The 22,215-nt window shown below is 43.3% G+C and overlaps 2 protein-coding genes across 3 annotated transcripts; one reads left to right on the forward strand and one right to left on the reverse strand.

Annotated features, from left to right (window-relative positions):
• On the reverse strand, positions 1-6,319 carry LOC121569555 (protein Wnt-9b). Its single transcript, XM_041880623.2, has 4 exons — positions 6,146-6,319; positions 4,833-5,086; positions 3,729-3,994; positions 1-2,165 (listed from the first exon to the last, which is right to left on the reverse strand). Exons 1-4 carry the CDS (start codon positions 6,229-6,231, stop codon positions 1,704-1,706), a joined length of 1,068 nt encoding a protein of 355 aa, XP_041736557.1. The 5' UTR covers positions 6,232-6,319; the 3' UTR covers positions 1-1,703.
• A 2,226-nt stretch (positions 6,320-8,545) lies between these two features.
• LOC121569556 (ADP-ribosylation factor 2) lies at positions 8,546-18,791 on the forward strand. Of its 2 annotated transcripts, none has more exons than XM_041880625.2 (5): positions 8,546-8,666; positions 13,992-14,149; positions 14,917-15,027; positions 15,157-15,281; positions 15,814-18,791. In XM_041880625.2, exons 2-5 carry the CDS (start codon positions 14,002-14,004, stop codon positions 15,973-15,975), a joined length of 546 nt encoding a protein of 181 aa, XP_041736559.1. In that variant the 5' UTR covers positions 8,546-8,666; positions 13,992-14,001; the 3' UTR covers positions 15,976-18,791. The 2 variants fall into 2 exon arrangements, with proteins under 2 accessions (XP_041736559.1, XP_041736558.1); XM_041880624.1 differs by lacking the exon at positions 8,546-8,666 and adding an exon at positions 9,020-9,126.
• The last annotated feature ends 3,424 nt before the right edge of the window (positions 18,792-22,215 follow it).

Here is a 22,215-nt window from a genome sequence, read left to right on the forward strand (position 1 = left end):
TATGTTCATTTATTTTTATTGCTTTTAAATAAGAATATACAGTATGTCACAATGTAAATCATATTGTTACAGTATACAGCTATGACCCAGTTTAAAGGAATTGTACATTGATCTAAAAATTTGACTTTAGTTTCATGATAGACACAAGGAAGTATTTGCAAGGCAAATACATCATTATGATAATTGCCCAAAGACCAGATGAGGTAGAGATATATACGATTCCACTGTCTAATATGCTTTGAGCCTGGTATGAGTTATATACATGTACATAACTCTATATCTCTGCATAAACAAAAAAATAAACACTGGCACAGGGAACTGAACAGATTGTAAAATATTTTAAACATAAATGGGTGCCTAAAAGCCCTAGGGGCAGACATGCACCTTTAACCCTAACCCATGGACAGACAGAGAGGTCTGGCGTGGAGAGCTGGAGGAATGGCGGAGTAAAATACTGCTATTTTCTCTGATTGGTAATTGAGAAAACAAGCAGCATGATTGGGCCATTTCAAAGACATTAGAGAACAAAGATGTGCCTGAATTAGACTGTAGAGAAAACGGTTTGATTTGGTCAGGGGAACACACTTGAAAGCACAGCACAGTGCGTGCAGACATGCCCACTTATAAATAAAAAACAGAGTTCTTTACAGTGTCAGCAAAGGAAGAACTTTGTACAGTCTTTTTTATGGACAGTGTTTGGAGTTTCCCTTTGTTTGAGTGCTATTTCCTTTGCATTCTTCCTTTACTGTATTAACAATGTAAAACATGTAGTATTATCATAGACATTCTCACAAGAGACAACAGGTCTACTTTACCACACAATAACCCTAGACATACTAACTAGCTATGATTATAGGCAACCTGTACTAACATTCCATGTTCATACATCCAGTGATTCAATGGGACTTTTTAAGGTGTGTGGTGGATATCAGTATTGACCCATATATGTTTCTCACCTTAAAGCAAAGGAGTAAAGTACTATACATAACATAGCCAACATAAGTGCTTCATTTTTCTATTACGAATGAATGAACCCTTAGACTGCTCTCACAGCAAATAAAGAGACAAGCAAACAGCAAATGAGACAGACAGACGGACAGGGAGACAGGTGTCAAGAGGCTCTAGATTCCTTTTTGACATTTTCTGCGGCTTTGGAAATGCTCTAAATCTTGATATAAGCATTACAGCATAGTAGCAGTTAGACAAACTGACTAAGGAACAGACCGACAAGAGGACAGGACCAATGGAACTGTCAGGGCTCCAACAGAGATGATGTCGCCAAATAATGATGGTGACCTACTGTCCATTCCAGTACCTTGTGAAGAGCCCATTCCCTGCTCATAACTGTCCAACAAGGCAACCCTCTCCCTCTCACTTAAGGTCTGTGATTTCAGCGCATTCAATAGGAGCAAAGCAGAAAGTGGTCTTGATACTGCCTCATTTGAGGAGACAGCGCATGTTCGATTCCAACAAGTGGCAACCTACCAACAACATTATGACCTTGTTCCATTTCCATGCTTCCCAAAACAGTTCTCAGTTCAGAACAGGCATCTGTAAGGGTATGTTTAAAAGTCAAACCCTTCAATTTATCAAGAGTAATGTCTTTGAGTAGTTCTAGTTCCGCCATTTTGAATGTTCTCTCAGTGTGTTGCCGTTTTCCTCTCCCCATCTTTTTCTCTCTCTGTCTCTATCTCTCCCCCTTTTCAGGTATTTTTGCAGGTGTACACTTCCTCCTCCCTGACACAGGTTTGACACTCTACATGGCAGCACCAGCGCACCTGGCAGTGGCAGGAGAGGGTGGTGAGGTGCATGGCCGTGTTGTAGCCGCGCCCGCAGCACAGGCTCTGGCAGCTGGTGTCCTTGGCACAGGAGCGTCCGGCCGTGCCGGGGGAGTAGCGTGACTGCCTGCAGAAGCTGGGGGATTCCTCCAGGAACACCAGGTCAGTGGAGCGGTGGCTCTGGCCGTGGCGACGTGGCCCCGCCAGCTCCGTCTCCCCGGTAGCCGTGTTGGTGACGCTCAGCACACGCACGGCAGTGTCGTAGCGGAACTTGAGCAGCCGCCCAGTGTCGTGGAACGGGGACAGTTGCTTCCAGCAGGTCCGCACGGCACAGGAACCGGAGACGCCGTGACACTTACAGGTAGTCTTCAGGCCACTCTTCACTGCCTGAAAGGGAAGGAGGGGGGAAAGGGGGGGGAGGGGAAGAGAGTGAGATGTCAGTTTCTTCAGTCTGATTCATTAGCTGGGCTCTTATCTTTGGTGCCTGATGGTCTGGGGCTAGTCATCCTTTAGCTCAGCTCAGTCCGAATGGTTGAGATGATGGATTAGGGAGACTGTTCGGCATGCAGTATTTCATTCACCTGACGTCTCGCATTTAGACAGAGCCTGCGGATTCGGTTTTTCAATGTGTTGAAACTAGCTCTTTTTCACTGCTTCTCTCCTGTCTCTCCTATGAAGCCTAAGGCGTTAGAGACAGGCAGCACAGACAGCAGAATCTCTCCACCCTGTTCTTTGTGTGTGCATGCACGGAAAACGATGATAATAGTTTAAAAAGCTTAAACAGTGAGATGGGGAGAGAGTTTGGGTTAGTGGCCAAAGGATGGGACCCTGCCTTCGTTAAAAAGTTCACTGAGCTTGGTGGTGGTGTGGTGAGGGGTGGGGTGGGGGTACCAGTGCTGAGGCACTCAGCCAGAGAGACTCTAATTGGGTGGGGGCCAGAGACAGGTCATGTGGCATGGGGGTCATCCTTACGGGGAGGGGGGAGACCCAGGGGCTACTTCAGGGTTGAAGAGTTCTGCCGCGTTCCGCCCTACACAGGTATGAACCCCTCAGGGGCATCTCAAAACATTACTGAGGGATAAGGGTTAGGGGGGAACCAGCCACCTCCTGGTCTCTACTGAGCCGTATAGGTGGAAGGTGAGGAAAACACCAAACTCAATAAAGATAAGATAAGATAGACTACTTCAGGTCATCCTGTTGTTTTTCTCTCTCCCTCTTTCTCTCTCTCCTTCTCTGAAGGGTCTGCTGCCTCAGGTGAAAGGTAAATGGGAAGAGCCTTGGGGCTGGCTGTTTCTAAGCTACACACACAAACACACACATAGTGGTTACCGTATGAACATTATGTGGATTTATGGAGAGGAGCACAGTTCAGCGCCATACAGTATGTGGAAAAAATGCTCGCTCGTATATTAAAAGAGGCCACAATTATAATCGTTCTCTCTGACGGGAGACCTTTAATTTTCTGTGGACCCGCACAGCAAGCTTTATCATGCCTGCCTAGGAACACCTGGCTCCAGGGATCTGACAGCAGTCTGTCTCCTATCCCTGTTACTAGCTGCCTCCACCAGCTATCTATCCACCAGGGCTACAGGAAGGGAGACACCATGCAGGGGGAGTGGACTACTGGCACTGGATGAGATATATGGGCGAGGAGTCAGGGCGAGACATGGTGAAGTCACACAGTCCCTGCCGCCTCGGTTGGAAGAGTGCATTGTATGATAAGCAGTGTTGGGGTTGTCTTCTGCTGGTGGATCTAAAATGGAGCTGTTATTGGCTAAAATGTTTATGATGCCCTCCTGAGCTTGGGAGGAAACTACTCACTACTGGCATAGGCTTATACCTTTCTCTTTTGAAATAAATGTACTTAAGCCACAATAGTGTCACTCACAATTGCTTAATGGGCTTCTTGTTGTTTTGCTTGAGCTTATCCACACGTCAACACTCACTCACCCGGATTCCAACGTTAATGTTGTGGGAGTCGATCTGCGCCCTCAGGTCTTTGCTGACCCTCTTCTGGCCCAAGAACTTCTTGAGAAATTTGGTGCTGTATTTCAAGTTGTCACCGCAGACCCCCCACTGCCATGCCTCGCGATGCTGTATTCCTGGGGAGTCATCGCACGTGCACCTCTCCATTCGGCCTGAGCTGCAAGCCTTTGCTAGCGCGTGGGACAATGCCGCTGAAGACACCGCAAGAAGAAAGGCCGTCTCCTTGAAGCCTGGAATAGACAAATGACATCAACAATTAATAATAGGCTACCATATTTTTTTTTAAACAATTTTTTAAATTTCGTTTACTCCTTGTAAATTGGCTAGGCCCAGACATGCAAAGACTAGACTATCATCCAAGCTCATGAGATAAATATTTAGGTTACATTCTACTCCCATGTTTCTACTCCAGTGTTCCATTTAAAGAGTTGAGTCATGATTCCTCTGCTGACCGTTCCCGGTGGTTTAGTTTCGCACTGTTATTTGCTTAGCCCAGAGACATTGCTATGGTGTATTTTGATCCAATTAATTATTATTTTGACTAGGAAGGATTTTTTTCGCCAGATGAAAGTGAGTAATCACGCCGCCCTTTTCCTCTGGGAACTGGGCGCTTTTCCGAGATAAAAATAACCACTGGGCCCCCGTAGGCTCCGCCGCACCGGGCTTTTTGGCTTTCTAGCCCTTAATTAACTTGGCCCTTCGTGCTGATAGCATACCCATATTTTATAAGGGGTGGCGCGTTAGCCGCTGACTTATTTGTTTTAGTAGGCTATAAAGTTTAGCCTGGCTCTTTATTTTGAGATCACTCATCTACTCCACAGCTGTCAATTTATCAATTCAATATTCTTCCATTTTCAATCAATTGCATTATTGCACTTGAGAAATCCTTTGCATCATCAAGTAGTAATTTGATCCTTAAAATATTCACAACACAACAGCAGTCTAGGCTATTAGTCCTACATGTTTACATGCTTCCCATGATGCGTCCCTCCAGATGGAAATCTTTCCCTCATATCTCTCTGTGTGTAAATACATGCAACTCTATGAATTGATGACATATTATTGCACCTCTTTTCAGAAGACTCCCGCGGCCGTCCAAGCTACAGTTCCAGCGCTCGTTCCGGAATTGATAGCGGCACTCCAAGAGGCTGAGGCGCACTGATTCACGCAGCGTCTCCGCCAAACCCGGCTCGCGGCGACACAGTCGTTTCTGCCTACGGGTCAGTGTCATCTGCTCGCATTGTTTCAGGTGAGCTTTTCCCGTTGGAGGTTCATTGGAGAACGGCGCAGGCAAAAAGACCAAGGGCTCTCGGCCTGTCAGCCTTTCAAAGGAGACAAATGTATACATTCAGTGCAGTATAGCAGTTATCACTGACGTTACCAAATTCAAAAGGAAAATGTCATATAAATCGTATTGTCAAGAGAATATAAACATGTAGACCTATAAATAATACCCAACGTTATGGTGGTCCTGAAAATAAAGAAAACATGTTGTTCGAGACTAATTTCTATAACATGTCCAAAATAATTACATTTTGTTTATAGAGCCATAGCCTATACATTTAAAAAATATGTATAGTTTTTGCTGACTGTACACGTTTTAAACAACACACTACACATAGGACTACGCGCAATTAAGTATAAACGTAGTAAATCATATCAAAATGTCTGAATTTGGTTCCAAAGTAAAATTACGCACATATCGGCCTTTATTTGACTTCGTCTGTCCTACCCACATGCGCCCAATAAAACCACACAATAATGCTAAAAAAGGAATCTGAGTGTAGGTTTCTAATTTTAAAATAAAATATGAGTACAAATCTGTTTATGCATGCAAGTTAGCTCCCTCATACACATTTTGGCTTTTGCCAAAAAGTGAGAGAATTGAGGTGGTGCCAAACTCGAGAGGTCAGGAAACAGTGAGAAACCACTCACACTCACAGCAAGTCATATATTATTCAAAGGCTATGTTCAATATTCAAATATTCTGCTCTGAGACTTATTTTGCAAATTAATAATAATCAATAATATTATCATAATATGTAGTGGTATTATAAGGCTGTAGGCCTATTTTTTTAATGGTCATATAGCCTGGGAAACTAGCCTACTTTGTTTACTTTTAGATACCAGAAAAATGAAAACATAAATCATCTCTGTGGACTTGAACATCCAAACAAGTCGACAGCTACAGTCCTACATTAAGGTCTCGTGCGTAATTGCGCACGATAGTCATGGAACGCTGGGCTTCCATCATATAGGCAGGCTATGTACATCGCATCACATGCATTATTTCCTACCGACATCGATCTGCTGTGTATGTTAGAAGCAAGGAAAAGACAATAAAACTGCAGAGACATTACAGTAAAAGAGTTGTGGCTGACCCAAAATATGCTGCAGTGTGCGAGAGGAGGATGCAGATCGCAATGAGTCGCAGTAGGCAGGCGGTCCTTGGGAGCCTAGAGCACATGATGACGGGTCGACGCTGCTCTTCATCTCGCTGATTCTGCACTGGGAAAGTCTGTGCCGTCTGGCAGGCTCACCTCCTAAGTGGCCAACACAAACTTCGGTCCACTGCGGCAGGCGCGATCCCAAGGGAGGCAAGGCCTCTGGGGAGCGCATCATCGCGCCACACGCCCATTGGACTCCCTAACCGCCCCGCCCCAACCATTGAAACGCCACCCACTTAGATGGAAATGACAGGTAGGATGTCTACCTGGCTGTGATGAGCATTTGTCTGGGTTTTGTCATTATCGTGCCTCATATTCAAACTTGCTGGTGCATTTTCATTCTACCCACTGACAGATCTACTGTGCCATGTTTATGGTGGATACACCAGTGTCAAGTGTTTGGGCATATACCAGAATAACTATAGGCTATAGGATGTGGCTGGCTATAGAATGCCAATAACCAAGTGTGCTCCTTTAAGAAGGTCTGTGGCTGGCTGAGAAGGTAGACATAGCCTACAAATAGAAACATGCAGATACACTTGTTATAGCAAAAATGGATCATGGATCTTGGATTATAGGCATAGGATTACATAACATCTACTAGGCAAAAAATCATTTTATACAGTTGGCTCTCCACCATCACTTGCTTACTATTTTCCATTGCGAGCAAAGACTCGCTGATGGTCTGTCTCATTCTTGATAACTCTATTTTAATTTTGGTCATACAAACCACCAAGCCTCCAATCTAATTTTCTCTACCTAACAGTGCTTTTTCTTTGATTCTTACTTACTGTTTCATACCAGCAGGGAAAAAACGTCTATAATTATATTTTTGTACTGAAATGGATTACCTCTTTATTTTGTAATATATTTATACTAACGTGGGCACTTGACCAAACACCTGCAGGGAGAAGCAACACATTGTGGGACAGACAGCCCTCCTCAACACACAAACTAATAACAAGTGGCATGCCCTCTGCCCACTGCCTAGTCACAGTGAATAAGACATTACTGTATAACAACACATAGACAAACATCAACAATAAGCTTTTTTTTTTTTTTTATGTAATGCATCTCAAGGCTTATACCCCCCTAATTATTGGATATTCTGTGCTTCATGACACCTCTAGATATAGCTGCCTACCACCCGTGATGTCTCAGTCCATAGACCATTTTCATATAAAATCAATTTTATTCACTTCATGTCCAACAGTAACAACAACAACAACTCTGGTTTACAATCACCATGTGGATGAATGGGTAATCAAATATCTAGTTGTCTGCTCAGTGTGGCACCTGCATAACTGTGGGAACCGGACAACCAGCTGAATTAGATAACCATGAGCACAAACACATGAAAGGTGGACAAACTTCCACCTGATGATATTGCACTCTCATAGGCCTAGGGCTATGCATATAATTTCAGAGTGGTTGACTTATGGAAATGATTTGCTTTGACTTATTGGGACATTATGACCGCAGCACAGAGACGGTCCCATCTAGTGGATTTAACATGAACAACACACATTGTGAGCCTTTTGAATGACCCCCAACAACCTTGATGAACGCTTGAACCCTGATGCACCTTGAACCTCGCAACCCACTTCTCCCCTCTGCCTGCCTCCAGGGGCCCCCCAACTCCAGGTTACCTGTTGGCCATATAGACCTAGCTGTCATTGTAGACCTTGCATGTCAGTGTTGGCCATAGATATCCCATTAAATTACTTCATTAGTATTCTAATTCCTAATTCTATGGTGTTGGCTCTTACTCTTTCAGGCTGTTTAAAATATGAATGACTGAAACAGGCTGGAATTCTTGGATCAGAAATGTAAATTGTAGGCTGTTGCCTATTGATTGAGAGGATGATCTCTATGGCATTATAGGCAAGTAGCCTAGCCTTAAGGCATATAAGGCAGCACTTGCTTGCCATATCCAATGTAAGGCTAGACACACCCATGGTCCTGTAATTTCCTGAGGTTTTATTTTCTTCTGGATTGAACAATTGCAACCGGTTTGTTTTATTTGCTATCCTCCCCAATGATAATGGGTTGGGCCAGTGGCAAATTTCTCCAGTCTCCATTTGCAGTGTTGCCAACTCCTCAGTAAGGAAAGTAGCTATTGGCTGTCCTAAAAGTCGCTAAATGACGTTATCACATAATTGGCCATGTGCATGTCATTGTGATGGATGCTGTAGGAGAGAGGAATAACGTCGTGGGATAGACAAAAAGTGAGTAAAAAACACCCTACATTTACATCCCGCCCTGAATGTAAGCCAGGGCGGGATCAGCCAGCGGCGGCTTCCCGCATGCGCGATTCATTTGCAGTCTGGACGCGGAGTGGTGAACATCTCCTGCAACTGCAGTTGGGAGGGACTGCTGCGCGAGGACTGGGCCGCCTGTGCGTGCTTTGGGACGCGGTGGGGACCACAGCAGCATCCGCTGCTCATTGAGAAGAGTAAGAATGATACGTGCTCTCACGTCAGAGTCTCCAATAACACCAGAAAAAGTCGCTAGATTTGTCGCTAGTCTCTTTTTTTGAAAACGTGTCCCTAGAGGGGTCTGAATACTCGCTAAATATAGCGACAAAGTCGTTAAATTGGCAACACTGAATTAGCAGGAAACATGAGGCGGGGATGCTTGATCCTACGGGAAGTTTGACTGGTCTTTCAGTTTGTAGGGCAAACTGGAGGAGGGTTTTTTGTAAATCTCCGCCCTCAACATTAAATGTTGTGCATCGATTGGTCCGTAGCACGGCAAGGTGGGTTTTTGTGACTTGCATAGATAACATGATTGGTGAAGATCTTACGATGTGCAACGTCCATGACGCGGCTTTCTTGACACTTGTGAAAGACGCCATTTTGTTGTTAGCGGTGAATAGGAGCGTAAAAGAAAGATCGAGAAACCGCCACTAAAAGGTAAAACATGTGTACAATGTAGCAATATAAGATAAGTCATTTCTAGTCTTCTTTATTTTCATGTATCTGGAATGTAAACAATTGCTTATTTGCTTTTGGCTTGACCGCAAACTTTGACACCGAATCCCCTGCGTAGACTCAAGCGAGGATCATCTGCCATCATTAGCTAGCTAGCTAGGCTAGCTCGCCCGGCATCATATTCTGACGACCTGTAAAAGTCGCGAGAGCATTATTCAGCTAACTGTTAACGTTCTGAAATTGTGTCCGTAAGTATTCGCTGGTCATTGTGATTGGACATTTTGCATCGTCCTATTTTGACAGTCATTATGTCGAGCCGCTTACTTGTGCTAACTTGCTAACGACGTTAACAAAATTGACGTTAGCTAGCTGGCTAGCTACGCCTATTTTCTGACTGCGTAACGTTAATTTACGTCGATTGAGATTTGGATCGTCCGCCTGTTAATTAACTAGCTAACCGACTTTAAACACGTCTCTAAATGAATGTAGTTAACCAGCCTGTGGGTTAAATGGTAAGGTAACTTGGACGTGGTGGTCTCTACGGCCTTCTAGCGGGGTAACTAAGCTGTGCTGGGAAGCTTTAGCTAGCGTAGCTGTTGGTATTGGATGGTTAGATTTGGTTTTGTAAATTGTTGTCAGTGTCTTCAAACTAAAGCGGTCACATGGTTAGTCACTAGCTAGTGAGTTACAAATTGATGTAGCTAACGAGCTAAACCCTTATGTTAGACCCAAGTAATTTTAATGGACAGACAACTGAAGCAGAATAGTGTGTGTGAGAGAGATACATACATAGCTACACACATCTTTGTGTTATGACTGCGAGACCCATGTCTCTGTCTTCCATACATTTCTATTTTCAAACATTGAGTTCTCCAGGAATCGCAGTTGCTAATTTCCCTCCTTTGTTCAGGTCCTGATGAGGGGCTGATCAAACAACCAGTGGAACAGGTTAACCCCAGCATGCCTGACGTTTCAACTTTCCCTTATGGAAAAACATTTCTGGACTTAACAGAAAAATGCCCACTATTTGCCTGTCCAACCAGAAAATTTGCCTCCTCGATGCCCCTAGTCTTACCTCAATATTAATGTGACTCACTAGCTCAGCCTTCAACTGTGCATACATACATCTGATGCAGATAATGGTTTTCAAAGATTTTTCAGGACAAGAGAAAAGTCCCTCCCTCTCCCACATTTGCATTCTAGTGAAGGTCATAGGGATGATGTGTGTTTGATAGATTTTTCAGCTCAAGAATGAATTGAAGAAATAGGCTATGCTACACATAGTGTACTGTATGTAGTAGGCTTTACATCACATGCCCCACCCCCTTGTCGTTTGGCCTGTCAATTATTAATCCACATTGGCTCTGCTGAATTTTTAATGAGCATCTCCTTTGGTAACTGACACCTCTGTTAGAACCCCTTAACACTGACTGCCGATGCACCCCAAAAAGACTCCGCTTCAGGCAGCCTATATCACATGCATACTGTGATAAGTTCACTTAACTTCTCTCTGATGACTTGTTGCTGGCCTCCCATACCCGTCCCCCATAATTCCTGCTTCCTCTGAGGATGAAGCATTTTGAGCACTTCCTCTTTACTTTAGTTGAGGAACAGGATGGACAATCCTGATTCAAATGAGCTGTCAAGTCATTGTTGTGATGTCATTGTTAGAAATCTGCAAGCTATGAGCTTTTCTAGTTCTGAAACTCCCCTCTGTGGAATGTCTATTGGCTAGATTAGTTGTCACATTCTGAATCAAGGAAGGCACTTTGTGAAACTGACATCTGCCAGTATTGATGATGTTCAAACTCAAATCACACCCCTCCTAGCTTTTGTTTGCCTACAGTCGTTGTATAGTGGATTTCAGAGCTGCCAGGGCGTGTGTCATATTTAAATGGATTTGGCATGTTTCCACTGAAGAATGCCATTATGAATTATGTTAATTAGTCTACCATTTGCCACACAATTGTCTTGAAGGAGTCTAATAGTAATACTACTGTGTTGGTGTTATCTTATGCATTTCATTCACAGGCATGTGTTAGTGGGAGGGTTTTTGCACAAGATCAGTTGTGTAGCAATATTTTCCATTATTTTAGAAGTAATTATTGTCCTTTGGAGAAAGACTTGAGTGTTCAATAGCCTATTTGGTGTGACAGGATCATTGTTTCCCTGTATCTCTCCTGGTTAATTCAGCAGTGTCTCTGCTTACAGTTGTGTTGTTACCTGTCCCATATCCAGCCTCTAGTACTCTGGTTCCTCTTTCCTCTGAGCGCTGACCTATATTCGCCACATCACTGGCCTCATTGTGTGCTTTTCCTTGAGCTCAGCCTGCCTGCTCTTATTGTTTCACCTACAACACCTGAATGGGTTGTTTATACTGCAGTCCCACTGTCCCCTACTCTTGTCCACTTTGTATTAAGACTGCTTACTTGTCTCAAATATGAATCTGTTTTTGTCATAGTGTTTAGGGTACAACTAGCCTTGAAGCTTATTTTTCTGATGTGAGCCTGTTTCATCATAGGCCGTGTCTTAAATCACTTGATTCTGTGATGTGCTTGGCAACATACTGAATAATAGGAAGGATTGTTATTGCAATCAATATGCCTAATTCAAAATGAAAGTCAACAATTGATATGTTTGTGGGTCGTTCCACGAAAAGAGTGCCTATTGCATCCATTTGATATTTTAAGTAGAAATTGTGCACCAATATTGGATTTTAAAAGCATGTTATATTAAATGCGGTGCCATTTAATATTATAAACCACATGGAGAATTCAATCAATCTGCCAAAGTTCCAAAATTCAGCAGGATTTTAATCCATGACGGCGTAGTGTGTTACTAAGGTTTTCTTTGAGACTGTGGTCCCAGCTCTCTTCAGGTCATTGACCAGGTCCTGCCGTGTAGTTCTGGGCTGATCCCTCACCTTCCTCATGATCGTTGATGCCCCACGAGGTGAGATCTTGCATGGAGCCCCAGACCGAGGGTGATTGCCGTCATCTTGAACTTCTTCCATTTTCTAATAATTGCGCCAACAGTTGTTGCCTTCTCACCAAGCTGCTTGCCTATTGTCCTGTAGCCCATCCCAGCCTTGTGCAGGTCTACAATTTTATCCCTGATGTCCTTACACAGCTCTCTGGTCTTGGCCATTGTGGAGAGGTTGGAGTCTGTTTGATTGTGTGGACAGGTGTCTTTGATACAGGTAACGAGTTCAAACAGGTGCAGTTAATACAGGTAATGAGTGGAGAAGAGGAGGGCTTCTTAAAGAAAAACTAACAGGTCTGTGAGAGCTGGAATTCTTACTGGTTGGTAGGTGATCAAATACTTATGTCATGCAATAAAATGCAAATTAATTACTTAAAAATCATACAATGTGATTTTCTGGATCTTTGTTTTAGATTCCGTCTCTCACAGTTGAAGTGTACCTATGATAAAAATTACAGACCTCTACATGCTTTGTAAGTAGGAAAACCTGCAAAATCGGCAGTGTATCAAATACTTGTTCTCCCCACTGTATGTCTGTCCCTCAACACTGTTATGTGAACTGAACTCTCGTTTTAATATGGTGACACTGTCTTTACATTTTTTTTTTCTCCCAAATTAACTTTGAACATCTAAAAATCAAATCATAGAGTAAAAGCAGGTGAGCTGGTTCTACTCTTTTTGGCAATATTGTGGTGGAAAACTGAGCAGGTTGAGCATAACATGTCAGCCCGGTAACCCATAGACTAGAAATGTTGTAACAAGTAATTTTTTTGTGTGAAGCTTGCATTCAATTGCCACTCCCTGTTGCACACACGTTTTTTTGTGACAGTTTCCCTGTCACAAGTGGATTTATGGCTGATTTAAGAAGAAATCAACCTTGTTACTTCATTTGGCACTTAATATAGTAATACTTTTTTCGATGGGAAAATGTGTATTTCATGAAGTTGAACATCTTTATGATAGAATGTTAGAATTAGGTGAAAGTCAAAAAACTTTTGATAAGTTACACTTCTCAAAAGGCACCAAATTGGTGGAAAGACCTGTGTACATTTTGAAACACATTTCAACAGTGAGAAAGTTATATAAAAAAACATGAATTAGTTCTATGTCTACTATTTGGGACTGACTGGGCTATTATATTCTAATCGTTGTGGATGATGTTACAGAGCCTGTTTGTGTTCTTGCCTGGTGGGTGTTGGGCAATAGGTGTTCAAGTGGAGCTATGTTGTAACCAGTCTCTAACCCTGGATCATGTCTCTGGTCTGTGCTCTGCCAGTCATGTGATCCACTTCTCTGCTCCTGGCTATGAGTAAACAGTTGCCTGCCACTCAGAACAACACTGACCTGCAGCCCCATCAGCAAAGTCCTGCTCGTGTGTGGTGTGTGAGACCCAGAGGCGCCGCTGTGAGGGCCCATTGTTAAGACGCAAAATAAACACAGACAGGGACTGAATGCATTTCTCAGCACTTTTTCTCCCCCTCATGAATTTACACTCTAATATGGTTGCCCTTTATCAGAGATAAGGAAGTTTACCCTGACATTATTACCCTCACAGGTCAAAAATCTTTATGAAATTACCAAGGATGGGAATCTGTATTTACATTTATAAATTGGTTAATAAAAAAATTCTGGTTTTACACCGATCCCACACCACCCACATTGCATGCGGGAGCTGTGCAGAATATTTTAAAGTTGACATGTTAATCAATTATTTCATCCAAACTGCTCACATGCGTCAGCGAGCATTTGTGTTACCGAACACATGTGGACGCACACACACGCGGCCGGTTTAGCCTGGTGTTAGGCGCAATGAATGTTGTACGACTACTAGCCTAACCATTTTTTTTCTGTCTCCCTTCCTCCAGATTAGCCAAGATGGGGAACATGTTTGCAGGCCTGTTTAAGAATCTCTTTGGTAAAAAAGAGATGAGGATTCTGATGGTGGGGCTGGATGCTGCCGGCAAGACCACCATCCTATACAAGCTCAAACTGGGAGAGATCGTCACCACAATCCCTACCATCGGTGAGTAGCCTAGCCTAGACTTATCTACCTTACCTCTCTCGTCACACACTCCTCCCAGAAACAAAGCCCCCCTGAAATGCTCCCTATAGCTCCTCCAATTCCTTGGTCCAGATTGTGTTTTCATGCTGTCTAGGCTCCTTTTTGTTTAGTTGTAGGGGAGTGGAAATGAATCTCATATAAGTACAGCCATGTACTCCCTCTGTCCCCATCTCCTCCTCATCCTAGCCCTGATCACTACCCACAAACCTAGAGTAGCTGCCGTAAACTGCCCTCGGGCTCTGAAGTAATGAGAGTGGGGCCCTGTTAAGGCCAATAGTCAGCCTGTACATGGATTTCTTTAGGAGACGTGGGTCGCGCCCCGTGTAGCCTACCTACATCAGCTGCAGAGCTCCTGCAATGTGGCTGTTGTCAGTGATTAAGTGACTTTTAAATATAGAAATGAATGGAGCTTTACAGCCCCCCCCCCAAAAAAAATTATAAATAAATAAATGTTGCGTTATAGGAATGTTACACGAGGCTGATGACATTTCATATTCCAGTAATGTTCATTCACTTTGCATATTTTCTTCAAATATACCAGCAGTATTCAGGCAAAGACATTTCATGCATACATTTATGATGTTAAGGTAGTGACTTAGATTGCCTGTTTAGGATTGCTGATATCTCCTCTCACACAGCTTCTTGGAATGTTAGTGTCTTAGGTCGCTGACGTAACTGATCTTTCCCATACTCCCTCTCCCTCGCTCCAATTCTCTCTCTGTCCACAGGTTTTAACGTTGAGACTGTAGAATACAAGAACATCAGCTTTACTGTGTGGGATGTGGGCGGTCAGGACAAGATCAGGCCTCTGTGGCGGCACTACTTCCAGAACACCCAAGGTGAGTTGACACTGTCACCAGAACCCCCTCGGCACCATCTTCATTCTTTCTGACTTTGAGTTGGCACTGTCCCGGGTAAATGTTCCTATTTTCCTCACCCTCCGTCCTTTCTCTCCCTCTGCTTGTCAGGTCTGATCTTTGTGGTGGACAGTAATGATAGGGAGAGAGTGAACGAGGCGCGGGAGGAGCTGACAAGGATGCTGGCTGAGGACGAGCTGAGGGACGCCGTGCTGCTTGTGTTCGCTAACAAACAGGTGAACTGACTAACTGGGGAGAGACACTAGGGCATCGGGAAAACAGTAGGTTTTTTACCTGCTACAATGGACGTGTAAATTTAGCTTGACGTGTAAAATGTGAGCCACTTAAATCAAGTGTTCTTGGCATGAGCCTTGCATCAAATTCTTTAAAATAAATGTTACACTGAGCAGAGTGAGAATCTAACAAACAGGTTAGCCCACAACACTAAGGTTGCGTTTACACAGGCAGACCAATTTTGATAATTTTTCCACTAATTGGTCTTTTGACCAATCAGATCAGATATTTTGACACTAATTGTGCAAAAGATCAGAATTGGGCTGCCTGTGTTAACGCAGCCCAAGGCATCACTAGTAAACTGCATCTGGAATTGGTAGTACAGTATTGTTATTCATATGGTTTGCAGATACTAGTAGTTAAACTCAAGGTCATACAATGGACTCCCTCTATACTAAGATGGCTTGTGAAGGTCTTTTGCAGATGCATGTTTTCTTGGGTTAACCCTTTTCTGTCCATCTCTCCACTCTTCAGGACCTCCCCAACGCTATGAACGCAGCGGAGATCACAGACAAGCTGGGCCTGCACTCCCTGCGCCAGCGTAACTGGTACATCCAGGCCACCTGCGCTACCAGCGGGGACGGTCTCTACGAGGGCCTCGACTGGCTCTCCAACCAGCTGAAGAACGCAAAATGATCCACCATTCCACCGTCTGTCTGCCGTCTGCGTCTTTGTCTGCGCAGTGTGTTATGGGCGACAGCGCTGGTCCCAGCCCCCTCTCTCTCCTCCCGTCTCTCACTCCATCTCCTCGAACCATTGGGGCTTTGACCAGTGCTACCCCGCATATGCGTGTGACTGCAAGTGTTTGGGTGGTTCTTAATGTGTATGTGTGGGTGCATGTGTGTGAGCCGGGAGTGGGAGCAGCCCTGCTGTGCCTTCAAAAGAGTCACACTCACCTGTGGAAATGACAGCATGGCTAACTCTCTAGCACCTCCTCCCATCCCTCCCCTCCTGCCCCACCCTCAGCGGCTCTTAAGACACCCTGGTTTTCACAAGGCAAAGAAAGACCCAGGATGCTAAGTCTTATGTGTAATCTGAAAAATGAATAAAGTTTATAGTTTAAAAACAAAAAACGTTGATTTTACATCCACTAGTGTTGCGATCTGTAAGACTCTTGTTAAACTGTTGGTTTGAGACCCCACACCATGAAATACATCTCTATGTAACCTGTATCAGGTTGGAAAAAAAGACAAATAAAAGAGCTTTTCCATCCTAGATCCTTCTTTGCTTTATTTGGGAAATCATGCTGTTTTGTTCTAGTATGCCCAACTGCGTAGTTCAGGCTGTCTTGTGAACACTAGCTAATAAATTATTAGCTAGCATTCAGTCCCTCTCCTAACCCTCAGAAACCTCAATTGAAGCACGACATATTAGTGATGTCACCATGCCCCTCGTCCACTCGGTTTTGTTGTTGAGAAGCGTATCCACCTTAGTCTGAACGACGGTGGTGCTTGATAAGACCTGCAGGACTTTAGGGTCAGCTGTTTGGTAGGCATTACTGACTGAAATGAGTTGATACTATTGTTTTCGGTTTATTAGAATGGAGACTGACTTTACATGCTGTCTCCATGTAAATAAGTTGTTGATCTAAAGGTAACCATGGTAACCAGCTGCTGACCCTGCTGCCCTTAAGTGATGGCCTCTTTATCACGCTGCATCTTTATTGGTGTCTAACAACACTCCTTTCACAGGGCCTTGTGAGATCATTGATTATGTTTTGATTGAGTGAACGATCCTTACCGCCGGGTATGGAAAACGCAATAAATTGTGTGTGTGTGTGATTGTGTAGTAGGACACTACTACCTATGCTAGGCAGAGGGTCAGTGTAGCTAGCCACAGCTTTGCGAGTACAATGGGTGAGTGTACATGGGATTGGTCGGGTGTTTTCGGCACCATTCCTGTCCACTGGAACAGCGAGGTCTTTTGAGAGTTGCTCCCACTCTGGCTTTCTCCTCATTACATTTTCTGTTGTCTACTTTTTTCTTTTTATTATATTTTTATTAACATTTTTATTTTTTGTACAGATTACCTGGTTCCCATTGTCTAGCATGAGCTGAGGAGCCAGGTGTGCAGTGTTTCAATCAAAATGCTTTAGGTTTGACTTATGAAGGGCTGGTTGTGTTTGGGTTAGCTTTTAGGATGTTGGCTGCAGAGTTGGGCTTTCCTGCAGGGCATGGGGAGTGCCTGATGTGTCACTTCCAGCAGAGGAGGCTGGAGGGAGGAGCTATAGGAGGATGGGCTCATTGTAATGACTGGAATGGAGATAAACGGGGTTTCGATATGTTCGGTACTGTTCCATTGATTCCATTCCAGCCATTACAATAAGCCCCTCCTATAGCTCCTTCCATCAGCCTCCACTGACTTTTAGGTGCACTAACACGGCACTCACACTGTTCTCCAATTCCTCATAGTGCTGTGTTGTTATCAAGGTCTCATGGCATTCAATGTGTTACGGTTTTCTTCAGCCTACAATCAAAACTGAATTGTTGATGTTAACACACACTCTATGCTGAGCTTTCTAGGTTGTTTGCTCTATATGTGTCATCGGGGTTAGTTATCCTGGTTCTGCAGCACAGGTAGTCACATCTTCCCCTTCGCTCCATGTGAAACATGACCAGCTTGCACAATAATACAATAGTACTGTAACTATAGACCATGGAAGGTTGCTCCATCAACCTCTACAACAAGCAGCAGGTGCAAAGCTTGAGCTTCTTGCTCACATCAGCAGTGCTCTCATTGACAACCCTCTCCCATCAGCATCGCCATAGCAACTACACCAGCAGACAGTCACCATGTGCAAATTAAACTGCGGCTATTCTCCACAGTCAACACACAGCTTCAAAATGTATACGATAACTGACTAAATTATTTTCGTACATCCATGTATTCCAAAGGCTACTGCGAATTTTGTTGAAAAACCCTTAGTACACTGTACTGTACACACCACCTGCTGATTGAAGTTGACCCTAAGGTCACAGCCCCACACTGACCTCTTGAGGGAAGGACTGACCTTTACCCTTGTATCTGTGTACAACTGGACAATTAGATCTCTTTTTCTTTCTTTTATGAATTGCTCCAGAAAAATCATTTCAGCAAATGAATAACTCTAATCTACTTTTTGGCCTTTTGCTTCTGTCATGATATTGTAGAGTTTAGTGCTAAAAGGAAATCCATTGAATTGAATGATGAGCGTCATTTCCGGTATAGGGCAAGTAATTAAAGTGTATATGAACTTCTGTATGAAAATGTATTTTAACTTGACAATTTCATTTAGCTACCATTGTTCAGATGTGAAGCTTTAATTTTGAGATCATTTTCTGTACAAATGACACAAGGTGTGTGTGCATATGTATTTTGATTTTACTTAAGGATTTCCCTTTGTTTTTAGCTTTTTTTAACCCATCTTGTAACATCTGAGAAATGCACTATAATAAAGAGATCTCTATTACAAATCTCTTGTATTTATTTCAGGAAAATATAAAATAGATGCTTAGATACTGAAACACTAGGCTAAAATAGGCTTAGATACTGAAACACCAGTAAGAACCTATTTATTACCTTGGAACAGAGATCCTATTCAACGAGGGTTCAGTTATGATCACGTTTAAGGTTTTCAGGCTAACATGAGTGTTTTTGAGGCACAAAAATCACAAAATGATGTTGAGAGCCCCTGAGGCAGATTTTCCTAGACTGCAATACTCCTCTAAGACACAGTGTGGCACTACCTTAAAAATAATAGGATGATTTGTTTCTCTCTTCTTTCAAAGAATAAATGGTGCAGCATGGTTTCTCCCACTGACATAGAAAATGCTTTCATAGCAGGCTGTTCAGGGAGGCTTGGCCTGCAGAGGCTCAGTCTGTCCTTTCCTGTAGTGTCTGCTAGAGAGAACTGGGGTGGTTTGAGGCCCTGTTATGCATGTCCCCTCCATGGCAAGGTAAACCACACACATCAATTCTATGCTAACTTTTGGTATCATTTAGCGTTTGTGTACCTTTTCAGTAAAAAAATGTGTCACCGTCTCATTGTCTCATGTCCATTGACCCGCCCACAATTATGGTCAATAATGTGGTTAGAGCTGGAGGATATAGGTATGGATTTTTACAATACTGTCTAACCATATGTTGATACAGTGCTAAAGAAATGAAAAGTTCTACAAATTGGACTACATCACTGTCAATTTTGTCCTAGTTTGGTTGAGTATAAATAGCCTAATCAGAATGGAGAAAGCCCATTATAACCACTTAGAATTAATTTGTTGCCATCCTAGGGTCATGCACTGCTCATAAAACATATTTAGAACTTTTATTATTTAAAAACATAAAATACTGTGAAATACCGACATACTGTCAAGTATCAGAAAAATATTGTGATATAACATTTTGGCCATATCGCCCCCCCATAATGTGGTTATTCAGGAATAAGTGTGATGACCTCTGGAGTTCCCCTGATGCATCAATGATATGTGGTGTGGCATGTAAACTTTGTCTCGGTTGCCAGAAATAAAATAATTATGCTTTCAAAGAATGCTCAGAGCACTTTTACCTACTTCTGTCATTGTCTGGAATACCCTGGTGATCTATCTCAATATAATTTCTCAATTTCCTCAGACCAGGCTGGGATTGAGTTTTAAGCTAGTCTTTCATTACAAGTCAATATCCCAAAGAATGTCCCTGTGTGGAGCTTAAAACAAGCCCTTAGATATACTTTACTTCCCATTTGCAGTTATATTTTTTGAAGGGGTCCATATAGTTTAGGTGAAGCTCATGCAGCCTGTTCATTATCCTCTTTGTTTGGATTCCCCAAATTCTACAAAGGATTCACGGAATCAGGTCGAGGTATCTGTATTCGATTTAGATTTTTACATGCCCAATGTTTTTCTTTCTGATAAGAAAGCTTCAGTTTCTTTCCTTCATCTTATAAAAAGGGAGGATATAACATTGAAAAGCAGTCTTAGGGAAGAATGTCCCTCATATTTTGCCATATGAAGTTAACTTTATTGGAACCACCTTGAAGAACAGTGACAATATCAAATGTAACCGATAACAATAGGGAGTGTTTGATCCTCCCTCCCCTTGTCTCACCCTACATCTTGGCTGTCTGATTGACAGGTCAGGTGACACATTAAGGTCAGTGTGATGGACTAGAGTGTTATCCCCATGGCAACTCACGCTTGTCCCCTTGGAAACGTGCCTATCTCACCTGTCATGCATGTAGCAATTTTCACCTTTTTCAAGTACCTGCCATAGAGATTGAAAATAAGGTGGTGTAGATCACAAAGGAGAGACGGCGTGTTCTTTCCCTTTGTGAGGTGACAGCCGCTCAGCAGCAGGAGAGGGGTTGATCACGTTTACCACACATACTGCACACTGTTTTTGCTCTCATAAAAATTCATATGCATATCCATATGAAATGGATCTATATCAATATGCACCTAATTAAGACCATCTGGCAGTGGTGCAGCATGTATGGCTTTGTTACTGTCACTGCCTCAGTCAGAATCATATCACCATGCAGATATAGTAGCTACAGTATATTGGAATCCCCCATAATCCTCTCTTCCTCCTCCTCATCCTCCTCCAGCTCAAATGTCCATGATTGCTTTTAGTGTACCATCAGGGACTAAATGAGATAATTAGTGTTGATGGATTAATCATGACGATTTAATTAGTCTCTTTGACGTTTGTTGGGGTATTAATGCTCCGTGTATATATGGGTAGGGGGCCTGGGAAAGGAAGGGCATTATATTCACATTAGCAGGCACCTGCCTCAATTCTCTCAACAGACGTGGCTGTCATAATTCTAATGTTTGTCCAAAGGAGATCTTGAGATGGGCCCTGGATGGTTCAGTATGGCCCTTCCCAGCCCTCCTCAATCATTTAACTGTTAACCTTTCCTAACAAAGCCCGCATGGGAGAGCTGTTCTGACAGTGAGAGAGAGAGAAAGAGAGAGGGAGAGGGTAGAGAGAGACCCCCTATCCCCCAGATGTCCACTTTAATCATATATCTCTATCACATTCTCCATATTTCTCTGCCATGATTGAGAATCCTCTTTTTGCCCCCATTCAGATTCAAATTGGATTGGTTTAGTCAGGTTTTAGGGAGAAATACATTTTAATTAGAGATGACAGTGGGGTGTATGGTAAAACCGGTGTGTGTGTGTCTGCATGCGTGTGTGTGTGAATGTCTCCCTCCCACCTGAAGGGCGAGCAGAGGTAGCTGTCACCTCACACTCAGTTACAGCCCTGTGTTTGACAAGCCCACAGGCACTACTAAGAGGGAACTCAGAGAGACAGGCTCATCACCTCCTGCAGTGTACCAGGCAGACTGCAGCCTGTCTCTTTTCACACGCACTTAATACCACAGCTTAGGAAAACACCTCAGCTGTTATGTTGCACTGTAACAAGCAAACATTGAATTTGGCTTTACTAGTGTGTGATGACGGGTTATTACCCCTCTCCTTCTTGCTGCTATGTAGAATCAACCCTAAACATGTGTCTGCTCTCACCACTAGAGGGTACCAAAGTTCCATTTAGCTCACTGCTGGCTTTCCATTTGGTTTCTGATCTGTGCACATACACACACACACACACACACACAGACACACACACACACACACACACACACACACACACACACACACACACACACACACACACACACACACACACACACACACACACACACACACACACACACACACACACACACACACACACACACACACACACACACACGCACGATTTAAATTAGGGTCATGGTGGAACTGTCTAGCTAGCAGAAATGCTATGAAGAAGGTTGGGGCTATAATAATGAAATAGTGCATAATGTAGGTTGATGAGGGCTGAGGATCATGGTGGGTTGATGAGGGCTGAGGA

This window comes from Coregonus clupeaformis, chromosome 7, assembly GCF_020615455.1.
Source record: "Coregonus clupeaformis isolate EN_2021a chromosome 7, ASM2061545v1, whole genome shotgun sequence".
Lineage (NCBI taxonomy): Eukaryota > Metazoa > Chordata > Actinopteri > Salmoniformes > Salmonidae > Coregonus > Coregonus clupeaformis.

What these genes read in the sequence shown, in the direction of transcription:
- LOC121569556 (XM_041880625.2), top strand. Translation starts at nt 14,002, where the DNA reads ATGGGGAACATGTTTGCAGGCCTGTTTAAGAATCTCTTTGGTAAAAAA. An exon ending in CACCACAATCCCTACCATCG is followed by an intron (nt 14,150 to 14,916) that starts GTGAGTAGCCTA and finishes CTCTGTCCACAG; the next exon opens with GTTTTAACGTTGAGACTGTA. An exon ending in TTGTGTTCGCTAACAAACAG is followed by an intron (nt 15,282 to 15,813) that starts GTGAACTGACTA and finishes TCCACTCTTCAG; the next exon opens with GACCTCCCCAACGCTATGAA.
- LOC121569555 (XM_041880623.2), bottom strand. Translation starts at nt 6,231, where the DNA reads ATGTGCTCTAGGCTCCCAAGGACCGCCTGCCTACTGCGACTCATTGCG. An exon ending in CACACTGCAGCATATTTTGG is followed by an intron (nt 5,087 to 6,145) that starts GTCAGCCACAAC and finishes CTCCTTTGAAAG; the next exon opens with GCTGACAGGCCGAGAGCCCT. An exon ending in ACATTAACGTTGGAATCCGG is followed by an intron (nt 2,166 to 3,728) that starts GTGAGTGAGTGT and finishes CTTCCCTTTCAG; the next exon opens with GCAGTGAAGAGTGGCCTGAA.